The sequence below is a fragment of the Salvia splendens genome, chromosome 7 (genome assembly GCF_004379255.2).
Source record: "Salvia splendens isolate huo1 chromosome 7, SspV2, whole genome shotgun sequence".
NCBI lineage: Eukaryota > Viridiplantae > Streptophyta > Magnoliopsida > Lamiales > Lamiaceae > Salvia > Salvia splendens.
This window is the reverse complement of record NC_056038.1, coordinates 8,409,286-8,422,828: the sequence shown is the minus strand read 5'-3', so window position 1 is coordinate 8,422,828 and position 13,543 is coordinate 8,409,286. Positions and strand designations below refer to the sequence as shown.

The 13,543-nt window shown below is 37.8% G+C and overlaps 2 protein-coding genes across 2 annotated transcripts; both read left to right on the top strand.

The window, feature by feature from the left end:
- Positions 1 to 6,005: 6,005 nt before the first annotated feature.
- Positions 6,006 to 11,300, top strand: LOC121740902. The gene is made up of 2 exons (XM_042133555.1): positions 6,006 to 6,184; positions 10,466 to 11,300. The coding sequence occupies exon 2, from the start codon at positions 10,508 to 10,510 to the stop codon at positions 11,027 to 11,029; it is 522 nt and encodes a 173-aa protein (XP_041989489.1). The 5' UTR covers positions 6,006 to 6,184; positions 10,466 to 10,507; the 3' UTR covers positions 11,030 to 11,300.
- Positions 11,301 to 11,557: 257 nt separating this feature from the next.
- On the top strand, positions 11,558 to 13,327 carry LOC121810351 (interactor of constitutive active ROPs 3-like). Its single transcript, XM_042211142.1, has 2 exons — positions 11,558 to 11,686; positions 12,314 to 13,327. The coding sequence occupies exons 1-2, from the start codon at positions 11,558 to 11,560 to the stop codon at positions 13,325 to 13,327; spliced, it is 1,143 nt and encodes a 380-aa protein (XP_042067076.1).
- Positions 13,328 to 13,543: the final 216 nt, after the last annotated feature.

Below are 13,543 nucleotides of genomic sequence, written 5' to 3'. Positions count from 1 at the left end.
GAACACACACACATCATATCGTTCCACATACGAACACACACACATCATATCGTTCAAAATCGGAAATGGACTCGACCCGAATTGTGAGCCTAATTAATGTGTTTTTACTCATTAATATAATACGAATTCTAGATCCGCCAAGAATGTACACGTGTAAATATTTTGCTAAGGTTTGACCTAATGCATTAAAGAGATGGTCATATAAAAAATTTCACCATTCAATGATTGATAATGGTTTTCACATTCTCGTGACAAGAAGAATTCTCATTTAAAGTGGAGAATGTTGAGTTTTACCATATATGATCTTCTTTGCATGGAAAACAAGTCTATGAAAAACATTTCTTTTCAGTTTTTTTAATACAAAAGAAATATTCAGAGTAAAAAATTGGCGAGGAATGGCAGTACATGCACAATTTAGAACATAACCCATAACAAAAACGCAATCAAATCAATGTATAAACAAAAATAAACACTCTATCAGTGGCGGAACCAGAAAATTGAGTAAGCCGGTGCTAATTTTTATATAAAAAAAACTCCATAATAAAATATTTAATTTTACATATAATGTCTGTTCAACTTTTACAACACACTAGACGATAACTGTTTTCGACGAGTCGCCATGTTTTGTAATGTCTGTTTCCGTCTTGCCGGGTCACTATTTATGTTTTCCGCAATAGATTCGACGCTTGTAACATTAATTCTTTCTTGATTTATAATCGGATCCGGAATTGAAATACTACTATCATCTGGAGCACTTGTAGTTGAATCGTTCCTTTGTATTTTGGAAAAATTCTGATGCATAACTATAATTAATAACAACAAGATTAATTAGCGTTAGATAGTATATATTAATTCAGATACTAATAAATTCACTAACTACAACAAGATTTATTAGTTTTAAATAGTAGTATATATTAATTGGGATGCTAATAAATTCATTAACTACTGCAGTACTAGCACAATACATCAGTTTTAATTTAATTAAAAAACTATCAAGTGGTTCAAATCTAAAGACCAATTAAATTAATATGCATTGAGGCAAACAAAGTATATCAAAAATCACGTACTGCACTACACTATTGCTGCAAATAAGATAGTAAATTATTTTTACAATTCTTTCAAATAATGAATTACTGGAAGTTTATTATATCCCAAAAGGCAAAAGGGCAAAAGTAAAAACAGCCCAAAAATAAATCATTTGGCCCAAAACTAATAAGCCCAAAGTTGTCTTCTCCTTCCCTAATCCTAATTCAATTTTCAATTCAGAAGAACGACGCAGCGTGCTGGGTTCAGACGAGCTGTTGATATACCGTTTTAGGAAATTCAACTAATTTTTATTGCTGGAGATTTCATACATTGTTGGAAAAGTGGATTCTAGGGAGTCTCAGAGGATTGGAAAATCTTCGAAGGGTTTCTTGTCGGATTTTGTGACGGATCCAATTACGGAAAATAGGGGGTGTGACTGGCTGAGTGCAGGGCTGCTCTGGGGCGGAGACCGGTCGGAGGGCTGCTGTATAGGCGGGGGTCGGGGTCTGGCACCGGCCAAGCCCCCCTGGCCCTATGTAGTTCCGCCACTGCACTTTATACAAAACTACTATTAATAATGAAAAACAACAATGAACACAATAAAACAGAAGCACTATTTATTGGTCGATTGATAGTATGATACTAACAATGTCGCACTCAATACGAAAGTGTGCTGATAATTTTTGTTATGATTAGGAAATGCGCGCTAAAGAATGAGGAAATACAGCTAGTGATCTTATTAATTATTTGTAGTAGTAAGTAGTAGTAGTAGTAGTATAAATTAACTGAGTCCCCAATGGACGTACTAATTATTAGCGTGAATTACTAGCCCAATAAAAAATCTAAACAATGTACTCATTATATAACTCTAGTGTATGACGAAAAATGATTGGCTACTGAACTTAATGTTGATTTGAACTGCAGCTAAACAAAATTGTTGGAAAAATATTGGTTCTGTCAAGATAAAATAGTACATTCATTAATATGAGACGTAAATTCATATATTCATTGATTGATTGAAGAGAATAATAATAGTCATATTTATAATACTAATACTAACTTAATGAGCAAGACAACTAAGATATATGGAAAAAGATATCAAATCCCTAATTATACTAACTAAATAATACCGTATCATATTTCTAACACAAATATTCATTTTTGGCACTATATAAGTTAGAGATCGTGCGAGTGTATGATACGAACAAAAATCAAGTGATGATCATGGTGGCGTGCTGCGTCCCAGAGAAAATTTGCGATTAAATTGTGTAGCAAGGGTCGCAAAGTTATAAAAAGCATAATTATATACTATATAGTACTCCTTCCTAAAAGAGGAAGAAGCTTATTGAAGTTGTAGCTAGTCCTTCCGAGTAATGCATCTTAATTTCAAAATTTCATAGACTTTGGATTTAGTGTCATAGTGTGTATAATGGAATATTGTAAGATACTACTATTAAACAGTTAATGATAGGGAGTGAGGGGCGCAATATTTTACTCCTTGAAAGTATTATCTATGTGAGAAAATAAAAATAATATGTACTAGTACTAGTTACTGGAGTATGTTAGAATGGTCAATTATATTCCATAACGTTGATGGATTCAGATTTGGGTCAAATTGTTCATAGCGTGGAAGCCGGAAAAAGCATTACTACTTGAAATAAACGTTTGGCATATTAAACGACGCCGCCCCACTTTCAGAATTAGGACTAAAAATAACATAGTTTTACAAAAAGCAACCCTTTCTTACAGAGTTAGTGTTGAAACCGTGTTCTGCATTCTTCTTGTTTCAAATAGTTAAATTTAATCTTCTTCTTCATCTTCTTATTCATGTATTTGTTTCTCCAAGCATCTATGACAATTCACTAGGATAGCCAAAAACTGCAAATAGATCAAAGAAATTAGATCCCCAAATTACCTAAATACTTCATGCGTCCGCTATTAAATGTCCCATTTTTTTTCATTTGTCCGTCAATAAGTGTCTCATTTCACTTTTACTATGTGGTAAATGGATCATACACTTCACTAACTCATTCCACTCACATTTTATTAGTATAAAACCAATATATAAAAGTAAGTTTCAACTTTGATACCCAGTTTACTATATAAAGTCAAACAATTTCTTAAAGTCTTGTGTATATTATTTTCGAAAAAGTACTAGTAGTATTTAATAACATAATCAAGCACATGTGCTTTTGTATTCTTTTTTAAGGAAGAAGAGTTTGAAAGGACATAGTAATAATTTTATAGGATATTTTGGAAGTTGTAGGGGTATTGCTATGACGGTGAGTGTAGGGGTGGAAATACTAACATGGCATATGCTCCGTCACTCTTAAATGAATATACCTATTTTTTTGGTTATTTTGATAGTTTAATAACTTAGTCAATTTCAATTATATTATCTTTAACTGTTAAATATATTTAATCATTATTACTAATATTTTAAAGATGAGATCATTTCCCACTTTCATCAAAATTTTCTTGATTTTAATCTAATTTGTACTGATGTCTAGAATAACTTTGCCCACATATGACCATATATAGAGTATTTGGGTTAGGACAGTAGGATCGCCATTTTGATACCTTAATAGGAGTACTAATAACATATTGTTCACCGCATGTAATTGGTGACTAAACTTTAATGACATAATCTCAAAAGTCATATGTTAAACAATGGAGGAAAAAAAAGAAAAAATAATAAGCCATGTCATGTGGGTAGGCATGAAAGGAATTGCTTCGCAAATTTAAAAATACAAAAAGCAAAATAAATGTAAGTGAAATCAAGCATCTGAACTCTAGTATAGGACATAAGATTTTTATCTATTGTTTTCTATGAAGAAACGTGGCTAACCCACAAAAGAATATGGAACTAGTATTTCACGCTAATTCTATCCCACTAAAGTGGTGGGATAATTTTCTTGTCTTGAAAGTTGAAATCTAGCAATATGGAGTAGTACTTATAGTAGAACTTTCTTCTTTGCTCTTATCATCTCATAAAACTTCTCTTTGTTTCTACCATTACCCTCAAGTTGAAATGAACATATAAAAAAAAAGTTTAAGACCATTTTTTTTCATTTTATAAAAAAAAATGCTTTGTTGGGGTTTTAAATTCATTATTTACTAATTTGGGAGATGTTTTTATTGAATTTTTCTAGTCAAAATACAAGTGTGCATAGATTAATCAATGGTGACTTTCCGGTCCACTCCATAGAGTGGCAGCAGCCCATTTCAATTTCTTCCTATCAATAAACTCAAACTAAATAATCCACCAATAATCGAGTCTAGCTATAATATTTTTATTTTTATTTTTTGCAAAACCACTCTCATTTTGAGCTTGTGCCCTGAGAAAATTTAAATTTTAAAACATAAACTCCACCAACAATCGAGCCTATAACTTTATTTTTTACGAAATCACTCTCATTTTGAGCTTAGATATTATGAATTAGCATTAATAAGTCATAAGAATATTATATAAGAAAAAAAAATGGACTTTAATTGGAGTACTGTTATTAGTTGGTGATTTACTCATTTATTAGTGGAAATTGCTTAAATTGATCAGCGATTTTGGTTGAGATAGTCTTAATCACTTTATTTCCATTTGATAAAAGAAAAACAAATGAAAAACGCAAGAAAAAGGAAAAAGAAAGGAAAAACCAAAAACTGCAAATCCCAAAGAAACTACCCAATTGATTATTTAATATCATTTCATGTATGGTCTAAATGACATATTTAGTGCATATATAGTTAATGGGCAGGTTTAACTCCTAAATAAAAAGTAAAAAAATGACAAAAAAAGTGCAATTTACATCTCACCTAAATATATGCATATGCTAATAAATTATGAGAGCAACAAGATGATAATACTAGTACTACGTAAATGTCACACACTAGATAGCGTAAATTAATTAAACAAGGAAGAAATGTGAAGAAGTATAGTATAGTATAGTATAGTCAACATATGAAATTTGTTGTAGTCAAAACGCAAAAAAAAAGAAAAAAAAATACTACTACATCCATCCACCATATTTTAACTCATTTAAAAATTTACTACTCCATTTAACTTTGTATATTAGATGGACAAAAAAAATTAATGAAGGAGCATGTAATGGATAGTGCAAAGACTAGAAGAATATAGGTGGAATTAATACATATTGTACTAGAATATACTCCACATGTAATGTAATTATGTTGTGCAGCTCTGTAAATAATATCTCAACGTTAATTGATTAATTAATGCTGAGGAGATATGGAGTACTATATACTAATATAGCACTATGGTTTTATAATATGAATGAATTCACAAATTCAGGCTCTTGCCACAAGTAGGGCTCAGTTATATTAGTGCACTAACAAATTAAGCCCATTACCAAAAATAGGCCTAGTGTACAAAAAGTGCTCCCTGAATCTAACATTCCTGATATATCTATATCTATACCCACCCCTGTCGAAGCATCTCTCTCACTCCACTTTGTTTTCTTTTCTTTTCTCTGAAATCCATTCAAACTCTTTCTCTCTCAAATCCATTTTGTTATTTCTCTCAAATCCATTTTGTTTCTTCATATATATCTCTCTTATCTTTGGTTAAGGTTGAGATTAGCAATTCTGATTTGCGATTTTGTTGTGGTTCTTTGCGATTTTGTTGTGGTTAGGCGTTTGCAATTGCAGGGGAACGAAGAGCAGTTTCTTTTACTTTTTCTGCTCTGCAATTTGTACTTGGATTCAGAATCCTAATTCAATAGCCGTCGTGCTTTTTCGAAATGAACCAGAGTTTATCAAATTCAACCCCCTGTCCACATTTTGATATATTTTCAAATTCAACCCAAATTTTCATTAATTTGCATTGTTTTTGGATTGGTTATAGTACGAAAATGTTTCACTTTGTTTCAATTTGTTTCATCATTTGCACTTTGTCTCATTTCCAATGGCTTTCTGTTGGTTCTGAGATCAAACAATACTTAACAAAAGCTGAATAAGCTTCGATGAGTTTAATAGCAGTAGGAAATGGCTTTAAATAGCCTAACAAGGAAGACAAAGTCGTCTGTACAACTGAAACAGGAAAATAAGGAAACATAGCATAAAAATCTCAAACAACTTCTTGACTCCAACAGACTCCAACAGACTTGGAGCATTATTCTTGACCAACGACTGATTCAAATCCAACATTGCCTCCCCTAAACTGAAAGCGTTAGCTTCAGTTTACTCTCTCGCAAACTCCAAGTTTCTCTCTTAAACGAACAAAAGCTTCCAGCTTCAATGGCTTAGTCAATATGTCTGCAATCTGATCATTAGTTCCACAATGAACCAATTTCACAACTTCATTCTTAGTGAGATCTCTCAGAAAATGAAACCTGACATCGATATGTTTGCTACGACCATGAAGAACTGGATTTCTTGATAACTTAATTGTTGAATTGTTATCACATAGAATTGTCGTGCAACCTGACTGCATTAACCCAAATTCTTCCAAAATCCTCCTCATCCACACACACTGACAAGCGCAGTATGCTGCAGCAATGAACTCAGCTTCCGTAGTAGATAGAGTAACTACCGGTTGCTTCTTTGAGGCCCACGCAACAGCTCCTCCACTCAGCAAGAATGCATAGCCGCTTGTGCTACGCCTATTGTCAACGTCACCGGCGTAATCACTATCTGTGTAAACTGTCAACTCCTCCGTCATTCCTCTTTTGTAAAACACACCAAATCCTAGAGTACCCTTGATATATCGTAGCACTCGTTTTGCAGCTTGCATATGTTCATTTCTGGGATCCGCTATGTATCTACTCAGCAAACAAACTGCGAACATCAAATCAGGTCTTGTCGTTGTGATGTACATCAAGCTTCCAATGAGTTGTTTGTACAGCGTACAATCAACTCTATTTCCATCTCCCTCCTTTGATAACTTCACTCCCGGCACGATAGGATTCTTGACTTCATTTCCATTCTGCAATTTGAACCTCTCTAGAATCTCCCCAGCATATTTCTTTTGATGAATAAAGATCCCATCTTCATCTTGTGTTACCTCAACACCTAAGAAGTACTTCATTTTTCCCAAGTCGGTCATCTCAAATTCTTTTTTCATGGATGATTTGAACTCCTTAAGCATCGCTTCATCATTTCCTGTGAAGATTAAGTCATCTACGTAAAGACTGACAATAAGAAACCTGCCACCTTCTTCAGTCTTAACAAAAAGTGTGTACTCGTACTCGCATCTCTGAAAGCCCTCTTTGACAAAATAGGCTTCAATCTTACTGTACCAAGCTCTTGGAGCTTGTTTTAAGCCGTATAGTGCCTTCACCAATTTGTATACCTTGTGCTCTTCTCCTTCCTTTATGCATCCTTCTGGTTGATCCACGAAAACATCTTCCGTTAGTTCGCCGTAAAGGAAGGCACTCTTTACGTCTAACTGATAAACACACCAGTTTTTCTGAGCTGCCACTGCTAGGATCATACGAATAGTATCCCAACGTGCCACAGGAGCAAAGACTTCGCTGTAATCCACCCCTTCTTCCTGCGCATAACCCTTGACTACTAACCGAGCTTTGTATTTGTCAACCTCTCCTTTCTCGTTAAGCTTCGTCTTATAAATCCATTTAACTCCAATCTTCTTTGCTCCACTTGGAAGCTCTGTGAGAAACCAAGTGCCATTCCTTTCTATTGACTCCAGCTCTGTTTTCATGGCTTTTACCCATTTTTCTTCTTTACTGGCTTTATCAAAGGTTACAGGATCGTTGTTTGAGACAAACAATACGAGACCAGCAATTTCTTCATCTTCTTCTTCCCCTCTGGTCTCGTAATCCAGCAAATACGCGGGTTTTCTTCTGATTCTCTGAGCCGTAGGAGTTTGAATAGGAATCGGTACTGTATCTTGAACACCTTCCTCGTTCTGTTCTGTTTCACGTTCCTGAACCGCTTCTTCCATGTTTTCCTCGACTTCTGATTCTCTATCCTCCCAGACCAATTGCTCAGCCTCTGATTCTTTTATTTTCTGTCCCCAATCCCATCCTTTCTCTTCTTCGAAAATTACATCCCTACTTGTTATGACCTTCTCTGTTGTCGGATTGTATAAACGATAACTCTTTGATTCGTTGCTCATTCCGATTAGCACACATATGGTGCTTTTATCGTCAAGCTTCGTTCTCCTTTGGTCTGGAACATGAACATGTGCTATGCACCCAAATACCCTGAAATAGTCGACTGTAGGCTTCATTCCACTCCATATTTCTTCAGGTGTTTTCTCTTGTATCACCGAGGTTGGACTTCGGTTCAATACATGCACAGCCCATTTTGCTGCTTCCGCCCAGAATATCCTAGGAACTCCTTTGTCATTCAAAATGCATCGAACCATGTTCATTATTGTACGGTTCTTGCGCTCAGCAATTCCGTTTTGTTGTGGAGTAAAAGCGGTAGTGAGTTGTCTGCTTACCCCGGCTTCTTCACAGAAATCATTGAATTCATTCGATGTGAATTCACCACCTCTATCCGTTCTCAAACATGCCAACGTTTCTCCAATCTCTTTCTCCACCTGGTTTTTGAATCTAGTGAAGAAAACAAAAGCCTCAGATTTTAGTGACAAGAAGTATATCCAAACCTTTCTGCTAAAGTCGTCGATGAAGGTGAGGATGTATCTCTTGTCACTGTTTGATGTTGGAGAAATAGGGCCACAAATGTCTGAGTGTACCAGTTGCAATCTCCGTGATGAACGCCACAAGCTCTTCTTTGGAATGCTTTCACGGTGTTGCTTGCCTACCAAGCAGCTGACACATTTTTCGGCTCCTTCTGTGTTAAGGTGTGGTATCCCTCTCACCATGTTCTGGTATTTCAACTTTCTTAACCCCTTGTAGTTTAGATGCCCATACCTTCGATGCCAGAGTTGTAGATCATCCATCGTTGTGGTTTTCAAGCATTCCTCTGTAGCAACCATGCTATATTTAGTCGCCATAATCTTAAACAACCTATTTGTGGTCATCCTTGACTGCATAATAAGTCCCAAATCCGGATGATAGAGTTTGCATACTCCATGATGCATCAGAATCTCGCATCCCTTTTGCACAAATTGTCCCAAACTCACCAGATTGCTTGTTAATTCCGGTATCAGATATACATCTGAAATTATAAGAGATCTTCCATTAACGCATAGATTCACATCACCTTTCCCAATCACTGATAGACGAGAGTTGTTTCCCAGCTTCACTGAGCATCGAAAATCTTCATCAAGCTTAGAAAACCAGGATTTGTCTCCGCTCATGTGATTGGAACAACCTGAATCAAGAAACCATGCCTCTTCCTTCTCTTCTTGGATTGGTGTGTACGCCATCAAAAGTACATCACCTTCTTCTTCATCTATCTCCGCATAATTCGCCTTACCCTCCATCGGACATTCATATTGAAAATGTCCGAGCCTGTGACATCGGAAGCATTCCACTGTTGCTTTGTTAAACCTTCCTCTTCCTCTTCCTCTTCCTTGGCTAAACCCTCTTCCTCTGCCTCTTCGATCTTCATGAGAGACTTTGAGCACCTGCTCCTCTGCTACATTGCTCGGCTTTCTCATTTTCTGCTCATGTACTAGTAATGAGCTCTGCAACGTATCGACTGATAGGCTGTCAATATCTTTGGATTCTTCAATTGAACACACTATGTAATTGAAGTTTTCGGTTAAGGTACGCAAGATTTTTTCCACAATCTTGACATCTTGCATATCATCACCGTTATTTCTCATATCATTGGCCACCATCATCACCCTTGTGAAGTAATCGGAGATGGATTCTCCATTCTTCATCTCTAGCAATTCAAACGTTCTCCTCAATGTCTGCAATTGTGCACGCTTTACTCGTGCATTTCCTTGATACTTAGTCTTCATTGAATCCCACAGCTGCTTTGAGGTTTCTTTCAAGGTAATTGTCTTAAGAATTGATTTGTCAATAGCACTGAACAAATAATTCTTAGCCTTCAGATCTTTTAATCTTGCATCAGCAAGAGTCTTCTTCTGTGCTTCGGTCAGCACTTCTTCATTGACAGGTTCTTCAACTCCATCTTTCACCACATCGAAGTACTCCTTTGATCTGAGAAGATTCTCCATGAGAAGACTCCAATGATCGTAATCCCCATCGAATTTTGGTATGCTCGGTTGTGCAAAATTGCTCGATTCTCCCATTTCACTCGCTGTGTTTGCACACTTTCTCTCACTTTATATTGCTGGCTCTGATGCCAGATTTGTTGGTTCTGAGATCAAACAATACTTAACAAAAGCTGAATAAGCTTCGATGAGTTTAATAGCAGTAGGAAATGGCTTTAAATAGCCTAACAAGGAAGACAAAGTCGTCTGTACAACTGAAACAGGAAAATAAGGAAACATAGCATAAAAATCTCAAACAACTTCTTGACTCCAACAGACTCCAACAGACTTGGAGCATTATTCTTGACCAACGACTGATTCAAATCCAACACTTTCTTTCTCTCTAAGCTCTCTAAGCTTGGGGCTGTGAGAATGTATGCCAGAATGTCAGCCAAAAATGAAAAAGCAAGAATCCATCTCTACAAATGCAACAGGGGGCAGAGATGGTGCAAGGGAAATGGGATGAGAAGCCATGAAGCCGTGCAAGAACATTGGAGGAAATGTCACAAGGTTGTTTCGGGTAGAACCTGCCGAGCTTGCGGAAACTACATCGAGGAGGGGCTTCCTTGCCGAAGCTTTGAGCCTTGTCCGATGAGTCTCAGTAAGTTCCCTCTGGCCCTTCTCGACGAGGTGATCAGGCGTCGGGGTAAGGATGAAAAGAAGGCCTACTGGATGAAGAGCAGACGCAAAGAAGCTCATGACCAATTATATTGGATAAAATTTTTAACCAAGGCTGAGATGAAGAAGCACCTTACTCTGGAACAACAACAACTCCTCATGAAGGGAAGAAAGAAAATGATTGAGTTCTACTTGGAGGAGAATGATTACGACGAAGACACCTATCTCGGCGATCACGACGAAAGCGATGATGAGAAGGACGGCAAGGAGGAGTAGATGAAGAAGAAACAGGTACTAGATTGGTGGTTTGGATCACAATAACATTGCCACCCTTTTGAATATTTGCTATGTTTGTTTGGATCTTCTTATGGATTGTTTGTTGCTATGTTTGTTTGGATCTGCTGCTTATGGGATGTTTGTTACTGTTTTATATGCTGTTGTTTATCCCACTACTTACTGCTCTATTGCTTTGTTAAAATGTGCACTGAAATTTTCAACTATGTATAATATGTATGTTGTTTACTCATAGAGAAATCAGGGATCTTCATTTTCTTCCACTCTAAGCTAGCCAAGTCAGAGGAAGCTGAATAGTCGAATTCGTCATGGTTTCTGTGTTTCATTTTCTGCAACGATTCGTCAACCGACTCTCCTCCTTTTGATTTGTCTGCCTTCTCTTTATACGATCTTTCACCTCATCAAACAGAGATAGCTTCTCTCTAGGACTTTGATTAGATATATATACACTCCCTTCACATTTCCCAAACAATAAGCATCTTGAACTAGAAATGCCTGCAACTAAGGAAGATGAACGACAGTTTTAGCACGAAATCTGCTTCTCCCACCAGAATATGCATACCTCTTGTGACTTGTGACTGTAACAAAAAAAGGGAAGGTGGAAGCAACCAGCAGCCAGAGTATGAACATATCTCAATGGTCTGCCTCATGAGATAGTATATCCTTCCACACTCTGTGAATGAGACGCCGTCTCCTCTCTCGCCTCCTGCTTTCTCTTGGTGTGTGTGGGGTTAGGTATCTAATGCTCTAAAACTTACTGTGTATGTTTTTCTTAGTTTCTTTCCTAAGCTTTTTAGCTTTATCCTAAAAGTCCAAGGTCAAGAACTAAGTGTTAACATAGGAATGAGCTCTAATGATGCTTAGAAATAACTTTGCAAACACATTCTAGTGTTGATGTCATTCATACTCCCACAGGCCAGACAACACCTGCCTTTCGAGCTTCCTCTCTCTCCCGTTTATCGCAGGCTAGGCCTTCTTCGTGTCCTCCTCCTCCCATAGACCCCGGTATGGGAAGAGATCTCGATCCAAGAAATGGACCTGCAGGTTCCTTTCTGGATCCAAGCACTGGTTGTATCGTAGCCTTCCCCCCACATAACGTATCCTAGACTTGGCTGCTCGGATAGATTGGAGTAGGCTGCGTGCTATCTGAATGAGCGTAGTAGAAGCCTGAGTTAATTTTATTGTTCCTCCAGTCAACAAGTTCAGTTTGAAACACTAGTTTCCCTCAAATGCATTCTTACCTAAATTGGAAAAAACCAACATAAGAGTCTAAGTCAAGAAGATGGAACAGTCAAGAAGATGGTGGAGACGCTCAGGTCGGATGGTTGTAAAGCCACGGGAGTCTACGAGGCTGCAGCCAGTGAGCTGGAACAGTCGAAGGCTCGTGTAGAGCTTCTAGAAGAGCTTGTTGGGAAACTCAATGGTGAAGTTGAAGACGAGAAGGCAAAGGTATCATCAATTGAAGCAGAATTCGCCTCTGCGAAGCTTGAAGTGGAGCAGTTGAGATCTGCTCTAGCTGTTGCTGAGATGAGGCGGAACGAGGATCAAGCTCAGAGCGCAGAGCAAGTAAAGCACGCTTGTGAGATTGTGGAACAGATCAAGTCCACATCAGGGCAGAGAGAGGCTCAGTTGGAGGCAGAGCTTCGAAAATGCAGCTATGAAATCGAGGAGCTGAGGTCAAACCTCATGGATAAGGAGACTGAGCTGCAGAGCATCTTTGAGGAGAACGACGCCCTCATAATGCAGTTGGAGAACGCGTTATCCGGCCACAGGGAGCACGAGCTGAGAGCAGAAAATGAGACTATTAAAGCACAATACCATAACATATCAGAGGAAAACAGAGCATTGAGGAAAGAAATGGAGGCTTACAATAGCACGAGGAGCGAGGCTATGTCAGAGCTAGAGGCAGCGAGAGTAGCAGAGAGGGAGGCGCTGGTGAAGGTGGGGTCCATGACGGAGGAGGTGGACAGGAGCAACAGGAAGGCAGCTCGCGTTGCTGAGCAGCTGGAGGCAGCGCAAGCAGCCAACGCGGAGATGGAGGCAGAGCTGCGGAAGCTGAAGGTGCAGTCGGATCAGTGGAGGAAGGCAGCGGAGGTGGCTGCGTCCATGCTAGCGGTTGGGAACAACGGGCACGCAGTGGAGAGGACGGGGTCAATGGACAACAAGATGAGGAACATCCCCTCGTCCAACGCGGATGATCTTGATAATGAAATGTTCAAGAAGAAGAATGTGAATGTGCTGAGGAAGTTTGGTGTGCTATGGAAGAAGCCTCAGAAATAAGAAGGGTAGAGTTGATGAGTATTGTTGTGAGGTGATGGATGACCTCTGTATTTTCTTTATTAGAACTCTTCTTCTTAGGGGTATTTGGTTGAAGATATGAATTAACATGAACTCAATGATGTTTATTTCAGTGCAATTAACATAGTACTAGCTGTCATCTCACTTTTTATTACATCTATATTCTTTTGTGAGTGAGACCATCTAAAATGTTCAATC

What these genes read in the sequence shown, in the direction of transcription:
- LOC121740902 (XM_042133555.1), top strand. Translation starts at nt 10,508, where the DNA reads ATGTATGCCAGAATGTCAGCCAAAAATGAAAAAGCAAGAATCCATCTC.
- LOC121810351 (XM_042211142.1), top strand. Translation starts at nt 11,558, where the DNA reads ATGAACGACAGTTTTAGCACGAAATCTGCTTCTCCCACCAGAATATGC. An exon ending in AGTATGAACATATCTCAATG is followed by an intron (nt 11,687 to 12,313) that starts GTCTGCCTCATG and finishes AACCAACATAAG; the next exon opens with AGTCTAAGTCAAGAAGATGG.